The 21,724-nt window shown below is 43.7% G+C and overlaps 1 protein-coding gene across 1 annotated transcript; it reads left to right on the top strand.

Annotated features, from left to right (window-relative positions):
• Positions 1 to 1,464: 1,464 nt before the first annotated feature.
• On the top strand, positions 1,465 to 11,680 carry luc7l3 (LUC7-like 3 pre-mRNA splicing factor). The gene is made up of 11 exons (XM_079520472.1): positions 1,465 to 1,694; positions 3,586 to 3,652; positions 3,757 to 3,796; positions 3,889 to 4,033; positions 4,292 to 4,366; positions 4,736 to 4,840; positions 5,245 to 5,406; positions 6,077 to 6,438; positions 6,966 to 7,132; positions 8,233 to 8,465; positions 11,043 to 11,680. Exons 1-10 carry the CDS (start codon positions 1,596 to 1,598, stop codon positions 8,430 to 8,432), a joined length of 1,422 nt encoding a protein of 473 aa, XP_079376598.1. The 5' UTR covers positions 1,465 to 1,595; the 3' UTR covers positions 8,433 to 8,465; positions 11,043 to 11,680.
• The last annotated feature ends 10,044 nt before the right edge of the window (positions 11,681 to 21,724 follow it).

Here is a 21,724-nt window from a genome sequence, read left to right as displayed (position 1 = left end):
CGGTTAATGCGGTTTCGCACACGTTTCCGTTGTCTCCTATGCATCTTTGAAACATCTGACCAACACTCAAGCGGCGCCGCGGCTCTCCTTGAACAGAGAGTGGGTAAATCTGCGTCCTATGGAGGGTGGAATAAGCTACGAGGGACTCTTGGGTACCGCGTCCAAAATTCAGAAAAGGTAACCGAGGGTCCCGAAAGGGGCTAGCTACAAACCCACCCGCTCGCTCAGATCATCCAACGCAGGGAAGCTGGAAGTACCTTCAGTAAAAACCCTGGGACAACGCTCCATACGTCCCAAACTCTTCTCCCTTCTGGCTCCAAAACTATGAAATGCACTTTGCAATTAGAACGGCAGACTCACTCCCAATCTTCCGCCGTCGTCTGAAAACCCACCTATTCAAACTCCATCTTAGCCCGTAGCACTTGCCCTAGCCTCAGCAACCGTTCAGGCATATGCAAAGTCTAAACTTAAGTAACTTAGATAGCATTTTATCTAGACATAGCACTCTATAGTGTATACGCATAGTTTCATTAGAAGATATTCCACTGTTAGGTTCTTAGATTACATATGATTCATGATGAGTGATGACTATTTTGATGTATTTGATGTAGCCTATTACCAATTAGGCTACCATGTTTTTGTTCTTGCTTACTGTAAATCGCTCTGGATTAAGAGCGTCTGACTCTGCCATATGCCTAAATTGTAAATTGTATAGATAAGAACACTGACCATAACAAACAGACTGGTAGAAGAACATCTCTGTAACATCACACACCAAACGATCTCAGCCTTCTCAGGAAGAACAGCCTGCATAGTGTACCACAGTTGTTAGACCAGTCCAACGACCAGAAACGTGTAGTTTTCTACAATCTCCACAACCTCCTCATTGATGGTATTGGGGACCGCACATACCCACTTGGTCGTACGGTATTCCATCACCATCTCCTTGGTCTTATATCATTGAACCGGAGGCGGTTTGCCTCGCTCCACTGCACAAAGTCCTTCATCACTACTGTCATGCTCAACAATGTTGGGACCTGAGATGCAGCTAACCACTGTGGTGTCATCTGACAACATCTGTACGTGACATGTCTTGGAGTTGAAGTGGAAGTCAGATGTGTAAGTAAGGTGAACAGGAAGGGTGCACAGCACTGTAACCTCGCCTCACCAGGCTTTCCACCACCTCGGAGGAAAGCACTGTGGCATGGGGAGCGCATGTGATGGACACCAGTAGGCGGAGAGAAGAGGAAGAATAATCTAAAATGACAATTTGTGTCAATTCTAGGGGATTTGGGTTGCAGGGAGGAAGAATAATGATTTGAACAGTTTCATAAGGGGTGCAGCACTGGCAACAGTCTGGCCAGTGCCACGAGACTGTAATACCCATTTTAACCAGTGAGAGGCAGCAATGCGCCATTGTAGTCTTGCCTGCCGGAAGTCCAATAGCTGCAGAAGAAGATGCTGTTTTGTGTGAGACAGTCGGAAGGAAGCTGCCATTTTGTGCAGAGTTACTGTTGCGCGCAATAAATGGTGCGAGTCAAATGAGATAAAAGAGGGCATTTGAATCGTCCGCTCCGTCTGAATTAAACGGGAAAATGCTTTCCGCTGCCCAGTTGCTGGATGAGTTGATGGGCCGAGACAGAAACTTGGCCCCCGACGAGAAACGATGCAACGTCAGATGGGACCACGAGACGGTAAGTTAGCATCGGCTAATTTAAGCTAAGCTAACGGTCTGGCCTGCTTCTGAATCTGTTAATTCCTTCCCAGAACAAAAACATAAACAAGGTTTCCTTGAGATTCCAACGATAATAACGCAGACATTGACCCATTCATTGAAACCAGTTCACAAACCCATGTGTTTCTAATATGGAAGTGTGTGGAAATGGCAATGACGGTGACGTTGTAGTGTTAGCAATATGACTAGCTAATGCTGTCGGTGTTAGTGACGATACATGGACGGTAAGGCCAGCGATGCGTTGTGCTGCTGATGTTTTGTCTGCAACAAGTTGGCTCGTTGTTCTCGCCACACAACTGCTTTAAATTATGTAGATTATGTCTAACTCACGTAACGTAACCAAAGCCGACCACCGTCCATTTGCTTGCATTTTCACGGTCCATGTGATTGCAGTACACTCTTGAGTCTTGTGTTACAAATGCATGAATTAACCCGGTTTAATTAACAGTACGATCAGAGCCAACCAAATCGGGGTGATTTTCACGTATACTTAATGGATCCTAAAGTTAACAATGTCAGGTAATCCCCTAAATACAGCCACACCATTTAGACGTCACACGTTAATTTAAGCCAACCAGATGGTGCCACTTGCCAACGTTGGATGGCACTTCCTTTCCAACATGGCATTAGTTCACTACCACGTATAAAGCGGTGAATGGTAAGAGTACACGGTTCAGACAGATGGGCAGGCCTGTGAAACGTGCGTCCAGTAAACGAATGCAAGTCATTTATTGATTGATTGATTGAAATATTTATTAACAGTTTGCAGAATTACAGTACATTTCAAGCACAAACTCAATACAAAGGCTGTTAACTGTGAGTGGACGACCCAATTAAGCATTACACTTGTTTACAAGAGAGTCCACCATGTTCAATTCATCAAAACATTTAGAGACGTACAAATAGACACTTCTATATAGACAAAGAACAGAACAGGAATTCATCATAATGGAGGTAAAAGGGGAAAATAAACATATACAGTGAGGGAAAAAGGGGGGTGGGGGGATTCAGATTTTACGGGGGCCAGTTACGGGGGTCATGTCAGACCCGGTGAAGTTTGACACCCCTGTTGTCACCTGGGTGTATAAGTGCATCCAGAAGTCACTTCTGGTATTCATTCAACTAGCCCATCTGTGACTTTCGCTATAGCCGTGGGACTCTGTCTCATAGCATTGACATTCAGAATGGGGGGGTGGGGGGGCGGACTATGCAAAACTATTATTATCCCTATTCTTGAACATTGCATACAAATTCAACAGTTCTTCACTACTGTGTGAGTGGCAGGTGGGAGTAAGAGGCTGTAAAACAACCTTTTAATCGAGTGTGCTGCATACGGAAGTGTGTTCCAGGCCTGCTGTTGTAGGAACTCTGAAGAACTACCCTTTGACATTTTTGCTTACGCTTAGAAATAGGTACAAAAATAGTCTGTTTTCTGGATGGCAATGCTATGTGAGACATAGTCCCAGAGCTACAGCCAAAGTGAAGGTCACAGATGGAGATAGTGTGCAAGCATGGTGGCACAAACAGGATGCCATGAGATGGTTGTGCTGAATGCTCTAGAGTAATGTATTCAAAATCTGACAACTGTAGTGGGTACTCAAAACACATAGAAACACAATGAGATCCTGAGCATTGTGCAGTCATAGACATAATATCCAAGGCTGATTTGTATGAGTTGTGCTAATTATGCATGACCCTGCACAAATATTTAATTAATGTCTAAATAGAATGTCTGCTTTATCTGATTTGACAAAGGTGTTTGTCATTTGACCAGAACGTAAACGTGTGATAAACTTATGCTCAAACAAACCTCGCACAGAACTATAAAATGTTTGTTTTTCCTCCAATAGGTGTGCCGATACTATTTGTGTGGCTTCTGCCCAGCAGAGCTATTCACAAACACCCGCTCTGACTTGGGTAAGTTCGAGATCCTAGAATATAATGAGTCTTCATAGTTTTCAAACTACAACTGGAAGCATGCTCAGTATTTCTGTGTTGATTGAGTTTTGTATATTTTCCAGGTCCCTGTGAGAAAATCCATGATGAAAATCTGAGGAAAACGTAAGTAGTCACTGTAGCTAAAGAAACACTGTCTGTTGTTTGTTCATTGACTTTTTTTATTTATTAACTTATTTGCACATCCCTCTGTCCAGGTATGAGAAGAGCTCTAGATTTATGAAGGAGGGTTATGAGCGGGACTTCCTGCGCTACCTCCAGTCTCTCTTGGCCGAGGTGGAGAGGAGGATTCGTAGAGGGCATGCTCGCCTAGCACTCTCACAAGCTCAGCAAGCGGCAGGGGTAAGTCGACATGATTCCCAGTGTTCTATCCATCTCACAGGGAGATAAAGCCTGGCAAGGAACTACTGCTTAACTTGTCTATTGACCTGTTAAATTGGTCACCTTTACCTTGACAGCTGCATTGGCCATCAGTGATCGTCTGAGTTTGTCAATAATACGCAATGGCAACTGGTGCTATATCCTCTAGGAATAGTGCATTTTATGTTTAGACTTTAGAACTGTAGTACTGACTGTACATGTTGTCAATCCCTTCTGCAGGGCCCTGGTCCATCAGGGAAGACTGAGGAGAAAGTCCAAGTTTTGACTGAGAAGATTGAGGACCTGGTTGTACAGGTTTGACAAAATACACATTTTGACTTTGCATTCTTGCCAGTAGTTCATCCAGACATGGTTGTACAGGTTTGACAAAATACACACAGTTTGACTTTGCATTCTTGCCAGTAGTTCATCCAGACAGTTTAAAGTAAATTGTAGGAAATACAGGGACGCGTGATGGCTACCAAAAGGGACAAACACTTCAGATGGGGGGGTTTATAATTTCTGGGGTCCTTGACATGAAATAGTTTGAGAACCACTTATCTAGAAACATCAAAATAGACCGGGAAGTCTGGCGTGGCATTGTGAAATCCATGATCTCGACCGCGGTCGAAAAATGATGATGATGATGATGATTGTACAGTGATGCAAACCTTTGTGTCCCAGATTGAGGAGCTGGGTTCGGAGGGGCGTGTGGAGGAGGCCCAGGGCATGATGAAGCTGGTGGAGCAGCTAAAAGAGGACAGGGAGCTGCTAAGCTCCACCCCCTCGGTGAGTAAGCCAGCCTTGCATAAGGTCTGATATCTTCAGTTGCCATGGTGATCATCAACATGACAGTTGCTGCTCAGCTAAAGAATAATTGTCGTTTCCGTTGATGATGCTTTGAGCGTCAACAAAATGTCGCACCTGCTTAAACGGCTAACCAAATGCAAACCTGTGTAAATCGAGCTGCTATCTAAGATTGTGCCAGGTGATGTTGTCGCAATCTGCTTATAGAGGGTCATCAACTGGCAGTGGCAAAAACACCAACCAATCGCAGATTACCTTTTCATTACCCTGGTTCACCAGAAGTTTGTATTTAAGGAACATACTAAATTGTTCAAAACCTGTGTGTGTGTCCCCTCATGTCAGTTTTTTCCTAATTATTATACATTTTGGCCATTTGCCCATTCTAGACCATCGAGAGTTTCGCAGCCCAGGAGAAGCAGATGGAGGTCTGCGAGGTATGCGGGGCCTTCCTCATCGTGGGTGATGCCCAGTCTCGGGTGGATGACCACCTGATGGGCAAGCAGCACATGGGATATGCCAAGATCAAATCCACTGTGGAGGAGCTCAAGGTAATGGGGATCACACCCTGACAGTTACACGGCTGGATGGGGAGTGCAGTATAAAGTGGGGCTTTCAGATAGTACACCGTAACTCCACCCTGACTCTGTCTGAAGCCTATTATCTTTGATGGCTTGCACCGTGCAAGAATGGCCTTGTGATGTGCAGAGCAAAGGTTTTTATTACACTGCACGTCCTGTCCTATCTGAAAGCCCTTAGTTTTACTGTCCCACAGTAAGGAATGGAAGTCTATGTGGATAAATATCGCAAAACCCTTCCAGTACAGGTGGTGGCTGGGCAATACATATAATTCACCAATATAGAAGAGATATTTATATCAATATATTTATATTAAAAATTCACTATCAAGATGAATCAAATATTCTTTTCATTGAATCGGTATAGGGAAACGTCTGTTGCTGCTTCAGTTAACACTGTGTAGAGGGAAAGTGTTTTTCCGTGTGTGTGTGTGTGTGTGTGTACTTTTTATCTCCTACATATCACAGGTCGAAATTTGGTTGCTGATATCTTGTTAATGTATCGCTCAGCCCTAGCTGAAGGTATAATGAAAATGAGTCCTGTTGGATGCTGTTGCTGTGCTCTTGACACTGCATGTGTCAGTTGACCTGTGAGGGTCACTGCGTTTTGAAATGAAATAACCCTGCTATCATCTGTCCGTAGGAGAAACTACGCCGACGCTCTGAAGAGCCCGCCGGTGAAAACCCAGTGGTCCGCAAAGACCGAGAAGACCGAGAAAAGGAGCGAGAGGAGAGGGAGAAGAAACGCAAGGAGGAGGAGGAGAAGGAAAAGGAGAAGGAACGTGAGAAGGAGAAAGAGAAGGAAAAGGAGCGGGAGCGTGAAAAGGAGAAAGACCGGGACCGAGAGAAGGAGCGTGAGAAGGAGAGAGACAGGAGATCGCGGAGGAGCCACTCCAACAGCCGCCACTCCAGCCGGCCGTCGGACAGGAAGAGGAGCCGCTCCCGTGACCGCCGGAGGTCCAGGAGCCGAGACAAAGAGAGGGAACGGGAACGCAAACGCAGCAGGTAGGACCAATGGACTATGACTTGGGTTTCTTTTTTGTCCGAATCTTAATTGTTATGGATATGGAGAAATGTTTCAGCATTTATCCACTAATGGGGTATATGCACAGCAGCCATTTTGGGAATAACTGCTTCCAGGCCTCTTCTGACTTCCTGTGTTACGATGATACTAATTAAGGCGCTGTGCCATTCTGGTCAAACATTGTGCAAATCCAAACCGCTGGGAAATGTCAAACATGTTCCTTACGCAACAACTCCCTAGAAATAATTATGTCGTTAAATGTATCTTGCAGCATTTAGTACTTCAATTATAATCATTGGTCCCTGGTTCACTATATTTAAGTATCTGCTTGTGAGATAGTGCCGCTTCATGCAAATTGCAAGAGTGAGACTTTCGTGATGTTTGCCAGATAATAGCCTAGAAAGCACAGGCAGAAGTGTAATGTTTTTTTCTTTTGGCAGGGAGAAAGCATGAAACGGCTTGTTGATATAGAAGAAAAACTTAATTGTATTTTCTTATCTTTCTCAAGGAGTCGGGATCGGGAGAGGGAGAGGAAGCGAAGCCGCGAACGCTCCGACAGGAAGCGTCACTCCCGCAGCCGTGAGAGGAAACGGTCACGTAGCTCAGAGCGCAAGTCCCACCGTCACCGCAGTCGCAGCAGGGACAGAGACAGAGAGCGGTCTTCTAAAGACAGAGGTGAGGCCAAGAACACAAACTGATTGTTACTTGTTTCCGCTGAAGCACTTGTACCCTGTATAGCGTGTGAAAACGTGTACGTCACCAAGAGGATGGCGGCGTCTGAAAAGCTAGGGACGGCCCTCTCGTGGGCATTAAATTCTAGCCCACATCAATCAGAATAGAGTGACGGTGGTATGTTTTTGTAAATATTGAGCTCGTTCTTGGCGACAACATAGTGAACCAACACCAGGATGGATAGAAAGAACGCCGGGCCCAAATACATTACAAGGAAAATGTGAACAAACACGGCTGTGCTTAGATACTTTGTTGAACGTTATGTCTCTGCGCCCGTGCGCCGTACAGCCGAGATCCAAGCCATTCTACGTCTTTTGTAAACTCGTCAATCTGGGTTCCTTGATGCTGTCTCCATGCTGGGAAGCTGAAAATCTAACCTGACCTGTTGTGGCACTTATTTACTGAGCAAGTCTGCACCATTGTGAGGTCAGTTTAAAAAAGAACATATACAAGCACACTGGATAGTCGCTCTATGTAAACAAACCAGACAAGCCAACAAGTATGGTGGCCGCTACCACGTGACACATATGTTGACGCCCCCTCCAGGAGATTTTGGTACACACTATACATACACAGGCAATATACCGTATAAAGGGAAACTGATAATTATATTTTTTTTTTCCCCCAATGTTTTTATTGAGGTTCTGACAGTTCCTGTTTGTTCAGTTGTAGTATAAAATGTGTAAAACCACCCATTTTTAACAAGACAAACAAAATAAATGGAAATGACTACAATAAACAGACATAGAACAACAAAGAAGAAAAATGAATTAATCAGTCATTTATTTTGTTCACTGTTTAAAATTGAAGTGGTTGAATGAGCCTATATAGAAGGAGGCCATGCCTGATCTAATGAATTGTTGAGTTAGCGAGGGAGGTTTCTAATATCTCAAGTTAATTTGACCATATTCAAATTCTGCTCTTAATCCTAGAGTATGAAGTACACCGGGCAAAATGCACCGGGCATATGACTAGAGCGACACATTACCAGCCTGCTTTTAATGCAGTCTCCTCTTAATGCATTCTCCTCTCCTCTTTCCCAGACCGTAAGGACACAGACGAGAAGAGGAGCAGCGGCAGCAGCTCCAAGAAAGAAAAGCCGTCTGACAACGGCGACGCGGCCAAGGCCTCGACAGACACGGAGCCCATGGAGGTTGAGGCGGCCGCAGAGCCAGCCGTCTCCTCACTGCCTAACGGCCAGCAAGAGCTCCTCCATTCTGAAGGTGACACTCAGTCCAATTAAAACTGATCTGATAGGACCTCAGATCAGGCTCAGGTAAGTGCGTCCTCCTGCCCCCTTGCAACACCAACCCACCCCCCCGCCCCCCTCCTCCCACAACCCCTACCCTCACACCCCTCCCTCCTCTCCTACCCTCCATTTATGTTAAGTTCAATGCCTATTGTTTTTTTTTGTCTTATCTACTACTGTATGCAAATATAGATCTTTATCCTGTTTTCAAATAGTGCATCGTAAGTATGCACTGAAGATGGGGGACTAGGCCTGATGAATGAGAAGATGGTAGAAAACAATCACACAAAGCCAAGAGGGAAAGACCAGTGTAGCCCTGAGCAAACCTACCCGGAGGTACCCCTCGTTTTGTATCGGTTTTTACAACACATGTAGTTGTGTATTTAAAATGTCTTTGTGGACAAAATGGAAGAAAAACTATATGAAAACCAAATTTACTTCAATTATGTTTTTTTCTTGCATTTACTTGTTTCTATTTTTATAACATGACAATAAGAACATGTAATAATAACTTTGATTTATTGACTTGTTCCTTGATGGAGCCAATTAAAACAAAGTATCTTTGGGATAGTGGGGGCAGGGTTGTTTAGAGACGCAACCATTTTATAACGCAGCTGCCGTTTCAGGTATTTGTGAGAACGAGAACGACACATTTTTCTTTTGTTTTCTTTTTAAAATATTGTCGTAATTGATAACTCGGTTGCCAATGGATTTGTTGTCCAGGTCAGTGTGCCTGATGATGCCATGTGTATTTTTTTATTATTTTATTTTTGGGTGATTGGTGTCAAAGCACCCGGGGCCTATACGTAACTTACTAACTGGACGGTAGGGTTTACCAAATCAATTGCAGCTGACTTCCATACCTCACACAGCGTTGGTGTTGTGAGCAAGACCACATGAGAAAAGGGCAAATTAAAAATCATGGATACTCTGACTCTCAAACTGTGCAGGTACTCACCCCAGGTACTCCTTTCTCTACCCACATCCATTTCTGAATGCTGTTGCCTGTCAAACAAAGTTGTTTTTCCAGACCATGAACTTGAAAGCTTGATTTCTTTTGTTTTTATTTGTGTATTAATTTAAAACTCATATTCAAATTTATTTTGAAAGAGATTGTATTCGGGCAGTACAAACTTCCAAGACACTGTGAAATTGTTGAAGCGATGGGACACTTGGTAGAGGTTTGAGTTGTGGACTTGCTTGTCATGATGCAGCTGGTCCAATTGGGGAGATGCATTGCTCCGGTGGGCAGTTGATTACAAAATAAATTAATAATCCAAAAGTAGTGTCTCAATGACTTCCATTGTATGATGAAATGACTCTCAAATGCACTCTTTTAGCACATAAGCGACTGCAAACGAAGCTAATTCTGACAATACCTCACAAAACCCAGTGCAAAGTGTGTTTAAAGAAAATGTTAAACTTTCTGTTGATACTATTTGAAGATAAACTGATCCTTCTTCCACAGAATATGGCTAAATCAACAGTAAATTAATATTTTTTCTTTAACACTCCGTTACTGGGTTTTATAAAACCTAAATGTAAAGGTACACTCTGGGCCTGGTGAGAGCAGGAGTGGACCTGGTACACTCTTAGTACTGGGTTGTGTGAGTTATGTCTTTGCTGTCGGGCAGAAACCTTAACTCCATATGTTTACTATTTACATTGTAATATTTGTAAATTAAAGCCCTACTTGATCATACTTACACTCAAAAGTAGCAGATGCGCAAGCTCAAAATGCAGCGCAAATCGACATGTTTTTGAGTTTGTCGATCTACTTTTGCTATTTGAAATTGAATGTTTCCACTCGACAGACATTATTGTAGGAATCAGCTTTGCTCATGTTCGTTTTTGCTGAAAGAGTGACTTTGAGAGCCGTTTCATTGGACAATGGAAGTCAAGACTCTAATGTTGTGTTACTAATTTATTGTCAACTAACGGAGCAATGCGCCCCACCGATTGGACTAGTTGGATCATGACAAGGTAAGTACACAACCCAAACCTCTACCAAAGTATCATATCACTTTAATATTGCATAACAAGATTAGCCTGCTTGATATACCCTTGCCATCTGCTTAAATTGTCACTAATGTAGCAAATTTCCCATAGTATAATCTTTTACTAGGAAGTATTCATAAATTATAGTGTGTAGATTTTATTTAAGTTGGCAAACCTTTCTTTGATTTTTAGATGGAAAATTATTTAAACTAACAGTTATTGCCATTTCACGAAACTAACTATGGCCAGGGGAAATATCAAACGGGTTGAGACCAATTATAATATGTGGTGTATATATGGTAGTGAAAGGGATTTAAGAGTCATGTGAAACCACACCACATGGTAAAAAGGTCTTGATAATTAAAGGTAGAACATCTAAAAATGCCAGGATTTTCTGGCCCAAATGCATTGCACACTGTCCTTGGTAGCACTAAAAGGCTAGCAGTGTCTCTGTTAATACTCTATACCTTCCTCTGCGACTGATTTGAGGGACCTGTTGAGCTAGGAGGAATACAGCAGTAGTATCAGTAGCAACATTGGCTGCTGTTTGCACTTGTCGAAAGGCCTTTGCTAATATCTTGTCCTGTTAACATTTTTGCTCAACAGGGGAAGCTGGGAAATTTGGAGGAAGAATCAGAAGAGTGCACCCCATCCATACCCTGAACCTGACACTTCGCTGCTTAAAAACAAGGTGAACCACAAAAGTAGTGGCTTTAAGGAGAAAACATAGAAAACAAACGTGTACAAGAGGAAAACAATAAAATGTTCCTTTAGATCTGCTGTTTTTCTGGAAGTGTTTGTTTGTTGTTTCAGGATGGGGCTAGTTGTGGTTCATCTGACAATGTATCTCTTAGCTTGGTTTCTTTTTTTGGCCATTTTAATTACAGAACTTAGTGCAAGTTCAAGATGAGTTATCTGGCAATCTACACGTTCTCCTTGTTTCTTGGCATTTAGAGTAAATTACATTGAAGAAAACAACAAAAGTTGTGGCTTGTTTTGTTTGTCAGGTTCCACTTCACGTCGTGACTTTTAATTTTTAATTTCTGAGAAGTCGGTTAATTAGCATTACAGTATGTACAATGTTAGTCCAGTTTTCTTCCCCAGAGCTCTCATTGATCGCTCATCCCCTTACTGTAATATAACAAATTCATTTTTGATCAAAAGATTTTGAGGACTGAATGATTATTGTTTTTTGCTTATTTTAATGCTCATGTTTGTCTTGATGAATAAAAAGTGAAAACGTATATTTTGCCTTTTTTCTATCACTTGTAACAAAAAAATATTTAAAAACTATCCACAGCCTACAGAAATGGTGCCATCATCTAAATGAGCATATAGTGGGGGCAGAAATAGTTGGCTTAAGTATATTTCTATCTCTGAATGACCCGTTGCTATAATCTTTAAAAGGGAGTATAGATTTAGATATGGATAATTTTATGCACCATCTAGTTCTCTCAGCTGCTCTTGGTCCACCTGTGAGTGAGAATCCACCAGGCTCCTGTCCCATTATGACCGGCCAGTAGACGACACACAGATGTGAAATGGTGAAGGTCGTCTTGACTTTTGACTGCCGGCCAACTGGCTCTGAGGACAAAGCCCAGAGATTTGTATTAATCAGCCATGACACTCTTGATTCAAATGCCTGCTCTTATGGCATAATTGCTGATGCACAGTCTGCTGCTGTACAATCAAGGCCGCTGAGTAGGGGATGTTGGCAAGATTTCAAAAGCCCTGGGCTGACGGTAAATATGCAATCGTTTATACACTAGGTTTTTATTGCTAATTAAATATTGAGGACTCTTATTATATATCTTCCCAAAGGACCAATTAAGGGGGTTCTGTGACCATGTTTTGCTGAGGTTGGTGCACTTGTCAGTTCACCTTGCTCCTATTGTCTTCGTCTCGACTCTCGCTGACTCGCTCGAAGAAGAGCCTCACGTTCTGTCTCAGCTCTGACCTTTGCCAACCATCTCAGAGCTCATCACTGGCTTCAATCAATTCCACCCGAGCAGCCAGGTCGGTGTACAACTCTGCTTCAAAACGTTCCTCCCTGCAGCTTCACTGAAGAGTTCCGTCTGGAACAACTGGGTGGCAGGGTCGTGGCACCACTGATCCGTGTCCCTCTTTTTACTCCAACTCCTGCTATTCTTGGCCTGGATATTTTGTGTGGACATTCTGGGCAAGCATGTGTTCTGGGTGTATTAAGGCTACTACAGCAGATCAGTGCTAGTGGAATGATGGGCAGAATTCCCAGACATCCCTTTTAAGTCTTTATTAGATTGTCATAATAGATGCAAAGTGGCCAAAAGTTGCCTAGAGAGAGAACTTAAAATACACACAGCTATGAAAGCAAAGTGGCAATATCAATAATGCAGGACTGCAGGTTTGAAAAACGGCACACGAAACAGAACAGAATAATCCTCTTCATTACTGATTCAGTATTGTGCAACTTCAAAGGCTCTTTCTTGACAAAATAACTGACAACAGTAGTAAGGAATACATTAATGAGTTGAAAATTCTAAACTGCAACTTTTTTGTTTTCCTAAGCAGCAAAACTTTTGCCTCCTTTGTTTTTCCTTAATGTCTGGAAATAAGGAGTTGTAGTTTTCAGTTATGTACGTGCATAACTAACTAAAAATACATTGCATGGATGCACCTGGGACGTATCCTCATTGATGTATCCTGAGGTCAACGGGGTTTCGGGTCTTCCAACATCATACCCCTCACTCAGGCGACCCAGGTGATCAAGTCCTGACTTACGTCCCAGTATTTACCCTCAATTGGTCCCACTAGGGCAAAACCAAGGCCACACAATCCGTTGGAACTACTCCAGAACTACTTAGCCAGGGCTGGTAGGTACACTTCTGGTGCATGGAAGGACTAGGTTCTGTGTGTTGTCTCCTGTCCGGGCCCCTCCTACGTCTCACCAGGTCCACTCCTGCTCTCACCAGGCCCAGGACCTGTGCGTTGCACCAGACAGTTGATTCAGGAGTGGTGGGCAATGGTTCCGCAGGGAAATGGTGCTGCGGCTCCGCTTGCTGCTTGCATGGCCCTCCTAAAGGCCTCACCGAGGGTTGTTGGGCTTCCTCCTCACGGAGGACACAGGCTGCGGCGCTAACCCATATTGCTCACCCGGGTGCCGTCTACATTGCGGCTGTCACCCGTCTCTCCGGGGGTCACCAGACTATACCTGGTTGTCACTTTAGTCTATTCCTATGAGTCACATTCATACATAAATGTTGGAGATTTATTATACATTTATTTCATCTCTTTCCTCTTCTGGGCCATTTTTTGCTCTTCAACATACGTGTTACGTGGTAAAACATATATAATTGAAGAGCCTCACAAAACCATAAGTATCCGCTGCCTTTGTCAGCCCATTTCTGGTCCCCGTCCCAGTTGAGTATTTCTCTAGTTTCCTGCCGCAGATGAGATCTCCTGTTTGAGTCCCCTGCCTGTCCCAGGAGGAACACATTGTAGCAGGTGGTGCTGAACTGAAGACGGGCTGTTAACTTCTGGGACAGGATCAGAGATCTGGAACACCGAGCTCTGGTGTGAAAGCCTTGGATTCAGGGCCACTGCACACTTTGGGGAGCAAGATTGACACCGGACACGAGTGGGGAGATTAGAGCACCATGAATAACACAGAGGGATTTGTGAGTTGTTTTGTTTAACCAATTTCAACCTGGCATTACTATTTTGGGTATGGTGAAGATTGAAACAAAATAAGACTCATTATGTGACATTGTGACACATGGCTGTTTTAGGTATTTTGTTGTACAATGATGCAGTGATAGGTTTTCAATGTAATGAGTCCCGGGATGCAGGGATGGTCCCAGGGACATTTTAGTCCCACTTCAACGATGTTGGGAGTCATATTTCATCTTTTGTTTTTAAACGAATTGCAGCATTTAACTCCAATTTCATTTCATATGGTTATATTCATGTAGAAAACTGAAGAAATGATAATTATTATAACTAAAGCTAGCAAAATAAACAGTACAGTAGTGCATCCCGTGGATGCAGAGGTCGTTTTATTGTGTCCCTTAACTATAAACTGCGTTTTGGGATGCAAAATGCACCTTATTTTAATTTCTGATGTACATAGGGGTGGAGTGATCTGTGTCATGTGAAGAACTTACATGGTACATGCATAAACTGTCCTTAATGATCTATGGTTTCAGTATTTATGATTCTCTTAAGGTTATTGTAGCGGTCAAGTGGGGGTTGGGGAGGGTAAATGGTAAATGGTGCATTTATATAGCGCCTTTATCCAAGGCGCTTTACATAGATTGTGCATTACATTCACCCATTCACACACACATTCATACACCGATTGCGGCAGAAGCCATGCAAGGTACCAACCAGCACATCGGGAGCAATTTGGGGTTCAGTGTCTTGCCCAAGGACACTTCGACATGTAGACAGGAGGAGCCGGGATTTGAACCGCCGACCCATGGATCATTGGATGACCTGCTCTACCTCCTGAGCCACAGTCGCCGGTGGAGGGGCGGGGGTCACAAGACATGGCCAAAGTATTTTCTGGGGTCCCCAGCCAAAAATGTTGAGAACCCCTGCCCTACAGCCTCTGGTGATGCAGTGCAATATTCCCCTTCCAATGCGTGCTTGTTGCAACACTGAACAGGAGGAGGCAGTGCATGCCTATTTTTGGGAGATGTGTTTTAAGCTGAGGGCTGTGAGTATACAAATGTGGCACCATTAACACCATAAAATTGGACATTTTCTGCAGTTGTGGAAAGTAAGTACATTCTTTAGGTATTTGTACTTGAGTAATTCAAATTTCCAATACCTTTACTTCTGCACCATACATCCTGCATCCAAATATTGTACTTTTACTCCACTACCTTTATTTGAAAACTAGTTACTTTGTAGATTTAGATTACAAAACATACATTTAGGCCATTTGAAAGAAGCCGATCTACAAGCTCATGCATTGTGAGCTTGTAGATCGGCTATTTTCAAAATATTTTAATATATATATTTTTTTTACATTTGCAAACTTGATACCGCTATTTTTGTACTTTTACTAAGTACATTGTTAATTCTGAAAGTTTACCTGTAACAAACAGTATTTCTACATTGTAGTATTGATACATTTACTTAAAGTAAAACATTCGAGTACTTTTGCCACCACTGCATTTTTGGATAGTGTCAGACTTCACATGCAGTGGACAGGACATCATACTGTCCCTGCCTCAACACACAAACGGCAATCTTTCTATATCTTATTAAGAGAGCACTATTTCCCTCAGGGCACGAGGGGAAATACAATGATGTGAAGACAAGAGAAGGAAGGAGGTGAAAGGAATGGGTGAGTGAAACAAAGAGGCAGTGTGACACGGAGAGAGATGGATAGAGTATGCCGGACAGGAGGCTAAATAACTTGAGTTTAAAAAAAAAGGGCTAATGGAGACAGATTGTCCTCTCAGCCCAACTTCCCATCCCACCCTCACACACATGCACTGAAGTGAAGGTCGAGAGAGAGTTGCACGTAGATTATGTATTAAGCAAGGCCATTCGTCAGTGTCACGGTACAGTAATGCCCTGTCACTGAGCTGTCTGACTAATGGCTGACGCTCCACAATGCACGGCACGTGTGCGCGTGCGCACACATAGTATACACACAACTTATGTCACCTGTCAATCAGCTTCCTGAGCGAATGCTATTCCTCATTCATCATTTACGCCGTACACAAAAGACAACCAACCAACAGGCCACCCCATAGGGTGCTTGTGCTGTAATTAAAGGCATAACAACAAGGCAGCTTCTTGGCATCATCAAAGCACACATATCACAGTTGACGAACAATCCCTGAGCACCTTAAGGCTTTTACGGAAACACGAGCTATAGAAAGATCACAACTTTCTTCCCTGTACTCATTGTATCAATAAAAATAACGAACGCTTGACAGATTGTTAACTCGCTCCTTGGTTACCGATGATTAACCTCAAACACTTCTAGGCCTAAAGGGGTGCCTCGCAGGTTCATAAATCAATGTTAGAAGCAGAACGTCTGTCAAACCAATCAGATTGCTTGGCGGGAAGTAGTCGATGGAAGTATACGACCCCAATTACGCCTGCCATTCCTGTTTTAGCCTTTAAGATGGAGTCCTAGTGGCCTGATAGCAAATGAGCTGGAACTCCTGCATGGTGGAAAAAGCCTGCGTTCCGCTTCGGCGCCCTGAGAGGTGGCGTGAGAAAGAATGCAGTGTGCAGAATGGAATGGGTAACACATTTGATTCCATTCTGTAGTGTGTATGCCATCCTTTCTCTTCCCATCCCTCCAGTGTGTGTGTGTGTGTGTGTGTGTGTGTGTGTGTGTGTGTGTGTGTGTGTGTGTGTGTGTGTGTGTGTGTGTGTGTGTGTGTGTGTGTGTGTGTGTGTGTGTGTGTGTGTGTGTGTGTGTGTGTGTGTGTGTGTGTGTGTGTGTGTGTGTGTGTGTGTGTGAGAGTGTGAGAGTGTGTCTTTCTCTCGCTGTCCTCAGCAGATGGCTCCACCACGGGAACAGGGCTCCACACCAACTCTGAGCGACAACCCAGCAGTTATTCTCCTCTTGTCTCTCCTCCTCTTTCTCCCTTTGTCTGTTCTTCCATTTCATGTTTTTGCCCCTTTAGTGCTCTGCTCCCACCATCTCATTTTTATGTGGCGTTCGTTTGCAGTGTTTGGAGGCCCTCGCTGATCCCGCCGACAGCCAAGAAGAGCGGTGTGTCGGCCAGAAGGAGCATTGTTCTGCCCCTTCAGTTTCCGGCGTCGATGCTCTGTTGTGGACAGGGGACAGCCGGGGTCACTGGCACTGCCAACGCTCTCCTGTCATCAGAAACACAAAGGCACGCAGATCGCTGTTTTATTTGAGAAGAGTGGTTGGAAAGTGAGAATATAAAGATGAATTAGGATTTGATCCCTTCCATCAGGAAGAATTGAAATGGGGAGTGGCAAGACAGGGATGTCATGTTCCTGTAAAACTCATGGTGTTTGGAAAGCAGAATGGGCGGGTGATGATAATATAAAGGGCACGAGACAGGAAGATACAGCATAATGTATACTGAGAAAGAAAAACATAATTTAGGTCCTACAATGTGCGATGTTCCTGACAAGAAAACAGTCATCACAAACAAAGCGATGGAAACGCCACATAAAAATGAAATGCTTGCAGTATAAATTAGGCTGTTGCAGGTATGGACAATTGCTTTGAACAGCTTTTATTGTCTGGCAGGGATGCTGTGCTCCATTGGTAAATATCTCTATGCCTTTTGCAGGTGAAATCTATTTCACCTCATCTCCACACACAACACAGACACACTGTAAACCGAGAAGAGCTGCCGAATTACCCCACCCCAGTGCAACCCTGTTTCCATAGCAACTCCTCAAACTGACCTTATACCTAATATGTGCCAACAACAAATAAAAACAAGGGAGAAACATTCACAAGCTAAAATCTAAATGCTAGTGTTAAACCCGACGGAGAACAACAAACCAATATCACAGCTAGCTGGCTGAGTAATGCAAAGGGGATGAAAAGAGAATCACTTGAGAAGACGGTCGAACAAAGATTTATTTCCACAGACCATTGGAATGCTACTTTTCCTGTCTTTTCTTTTTTTAACGTGGCTAAGCTAAAGGTTATGATCAAAACAAAATGTCACACAATGAATCATCGTTTGGTGCAGTTCATCTGGACTGCAGAATCAACATCAGGTGACATTTTGAACCGAAGAGACTGATAATTGGGTAATATCTGATACTTCTGTGACCACGGAGAGCAAAGGTCTGTTTCTCAGTGAATGTATCTATGAAGGTTAAAAAAACCAAATCGAGCCTCCATGCCCCTCTCAAAAATGCATGCAAAATTTGTGAGAACCCCAAATCCATATGGCCACCCCAACAACCTGTTAAGGCACAATAAGGCAAACCTATCTACATTTAAGTAGCATGTGATGTGTCAAACTAGGGGGTTTCATGATTCTGAATACATTCCAAGCATTAGTTTTGCACAAAAAACACTCCTTGGGCTAAATTTGGCCATAGACACTTTTGTTTTGTTTTTAGCCCAAGGAGTGTTTTTGTGCAAAACGAATGCTTGGAATGGATACATTGATAAGTTTGACACGTCACATGCTACTCAAAGAATAATTAAATTTATTGCGAGGGCCGGGCATCGGGGCCTAATTAGTTTTGTAACCTTCATAGATGATAGATCCACTGAAAAATGGACCTTTGCTCTCCGTGCTCACGGAAATATCAGATAATTACCAACTATGATGTGCTCACCTCGGACATCATCACAAGATAATTAACCAATTGAGCCCAAGCATCCCTATTCTGGGGAATGTACGGTGTAGCTGTTAGCTAGATCAGCTTTTTTCTGAATTTGGTGTAGAGGGGGAAAAAGAGAGTCCACCAAGTACCGTGCCAACTCGGGTCCGTTTGACTATAGGTATATAAAGGGTTTTAATGACTGCTATGTTGAATTGATCTCAGGCAGTCACACCCAGAGGCTTCATTAGGCGTCATTATCGAAAGATTCCAGAATGTTCTGTGTCCCTGTCAATCATGAGTGATCATTATTACCCTGAGTCATCGATAGGGACAGACTTGTTGTCTGTAGGCTACAAGCTGTCCATTGATAACGGATCACTTTTGTGGGATACTGATCTCTGACCTTAGATCAATTAGATGTTATTATTGCTTTAGCAGACCAAGAAGTAACCATTTGCCTACCATTACCATTTGAGAAGCAAGTCCACTATTGTTAACGTATTTCTTCCCGGGGCCGTTTCCTTGCTGGGCTGTAGCGCCATGTTGGTCAATACATCGAGTAGAGAGCTACTCGAGCCCACACTGTTTCTTCAGGAACAGTATTTTTCCTTCTTTTTCGTATAAAAAGTAGATGACCACAATGGAAACTAGAAAAAGTGGCACAGGTCTCCACCAGGGCAGGTGAGGTTGTGGCCTCCTGGTGGCGCTATAATAGGCCAATGTGTAAAGGGTGCACAGGTCTCCACCAGGGCAGGTGAGGTTGTGGCCTCCTGGTGGCGCTATAATAGGCCAATGTGTAAAGGGTGCACAGGTCTCCACCAGGGCAGGTGAGGTTGTGGCCTCCTGGTGGCGCTATAATAGGCCAATGTGTAAAGGGTGCCATGTCTTCCTTGCCATCCTTGCCTTGGATGGAAATTAGATGATTTGAGGCATTTTGTTCCATTGTGCCATTGTTGGTGGTGCTATAACAGGTCAATGTTAAAAGGGTGCGATATATTCCTTAGCCTAGTAGGAAAGTCTGTGAAAGATTTCACGTAAATTGCACGCTGTGTGTAGTGTGTTCATGATTTGAGGCTTTTTGTTCAAAACGGGCCAATCCTGCCAATCAGGATGGAATATGAAATATCGGACAGATCTTTCTTGAGCACATGACTATAGAGATAGTATGTAACGATTTGAGGGATTTTTGGACAAAATATGGAGTAATATCAACAAATTTGTTTTACAAAAGTCTGCCTCCTGGTGGTGCTATAACAGGCCGTTCTGGAAAAGTTGGGGCAGAGGTTCATCGTTGGCATCCAGGGAGTGTGTGTGCAAAATTTGGCATCGACCGGGTTAACGGTGCCGGAGATTAGCTGGTAGCAGACGGATGGACACACACGGACACACGGACAGAGTGCAAAACATACTCTCTCCCCATGCCTTCGGCCTGGTGGTGACAATAAGACAGGGCATTATTTTGTGTTTTTATCCTCTGATATTGTGTGTGTTGTTGTTGTGGCAGTGCTGATGTGCCATTTGGTTCGTATCACCGAATAAATTCAGTGAATCATTCAAAACAATTTTGGTTAAAGTTCATGCAGTGCCTGTTATATGAGCATATAAATCATCTATTTTTGGTGCATGATACTGGCACGTAACTAAGTCAAAGCTAAATGAATCACCCATAAGCGTGCAACATCATGCACAGACTGTCACTGCAGCATATTCACATACAAACACATATGCACCACCACCCACACAAATCGCAGCACTTTCTCCTGTCCAAGAAAAATGCCTACGTTGCATTCTTTTTCTTCTCCTTTATCGTTCTCATCTGCTGCTTCACCGCTCCCCTGCTGTTCCATGGCACACTTTTCCCACACATGAATTATGTATGTGATAAATTAGGCCCATCGTCATCTACAATATACAGTCAAATGGACCCCACCCCCCTCCCCCTCTTTCCAGTTCAAACAAAAATATGAACCCCCTCTTGTTCCTGTCTTTGCCTCTCCAAAGACATCACGCGATATATGGATGAGAGAGAGGGCCTTATCTGTGTATCCCTTGGGAAGTTGCACAGCATTGTGGCAGCCATGTAATATAACAAAACAACCAAACGATCGAAGAACACATAAGAGAAAGTGTTTAGGTTATCAAAGCTTTAAAATCACACCCGTGTGAAGTGAGTGGTGCAACTCCGTGTGGGGGTTCCCGGGGGGTCCCCGGAAATTCCAGACCCACAGGACCACGGCTAGGGTGCCGGCCCGGTTCCGGCGAACCGCCCAGTAAGGAAATGAGAGAGGAACGCGCCCAGGGGGCCGGGCCGATTCCGGCCAGCCGCTCCACGTCCGAAACGGTTGAAAAATGACAGAGTTACCGTGTGGGGGTCCCTCTACTGTACCGTCACTGTACTGTACTGGCACACCCGAAATCATCATATATGCAGTTAATGTGTGCGTTTGTGTGTGTGTGCGTTAGGTTGTGCACAGGTGGTGAAAAACAACCATGCTGTTTTCGTGCTCAGACCCACCCAGGCACCCACCCAGCCAGCTCTGTAAGGGAGTGGTTGCACCACTCAAAAATGCAGCTATTATCGGGATATATCATAACCATCATAATGTCTAACATTGTCAAATCGTTATGATGATTTTCCTACTTAAATAGACGTACCGTACATGGGATGATGGGATGTTGACAAAGTTTGGACAACCCTGGGGTTGTCCTTTGTGTTGTTGTCTGTTGTGGCTTGTGTTGTCGGTGTGTGTGGAGGCAGGGCGAGGTCATCAGAGGAGATGTGGCACACCTGTAGTCTGGCCAAAGACAAACACTAGGAAATGAAGACTAGCCATCTTCCATTTCCTGTATTTGTGTCTCTTCATTCCAACAGAGAAGTGGGGCGACCGCGCAGACTATAGGAGACCATTTTGTGTACCATGTTCTAATCTACTTGGTGGCGAGGCGTGTGATTGTGTATCTTGGTACGTTACATTGGTGTGGTCCACACCAAGGTTAATAAGATGGCTGTT

This window comes from Electrona antarctica, assembly GCF_951216825.1.
Source record: "Electrona antarctica genome assembly, chromosome: 14".
Classification (NCBI taxonomy): Eukaryota; Metazoa; Chordata; class Actinopteri; order Myctophiformes; family Myctophidae; genus Electrona; species Electrona antarctica.
The sequence above is the reverse complement of the archived record's forward strand: the minus strand, read 5'-3'. Positions and strand labels throughout refer to the sequence as shown.

What these genes read in the sequence shown, in the direction of transcription:
- luc7l3 (XM_079520472.1), top strand. Translation starts at nt 1,596, where the DNA reads ATGCTTTCCGCTGCCCAGTTGCTGGATGAGTTGATGGGCCGAGACAGA. An exon ending in TCAGATGGGACCACGAGACG is followed by an intron (nt 1,695 to 3,585) that starts GTAAGTTAGCAT and finishes TTCCTCCAATAG; the next exon opens with GTGTGCCGATACTATTTGTG. An exon ending in CGGGAACGCAAACGCAGCAG is followed by an intron (nt 6,439 to 6,965) that starts GTAGGACCAATG and finishes ATCTTTCTCAAG; the next exon opens with GAGTCGGGATCGGGAGAGGG.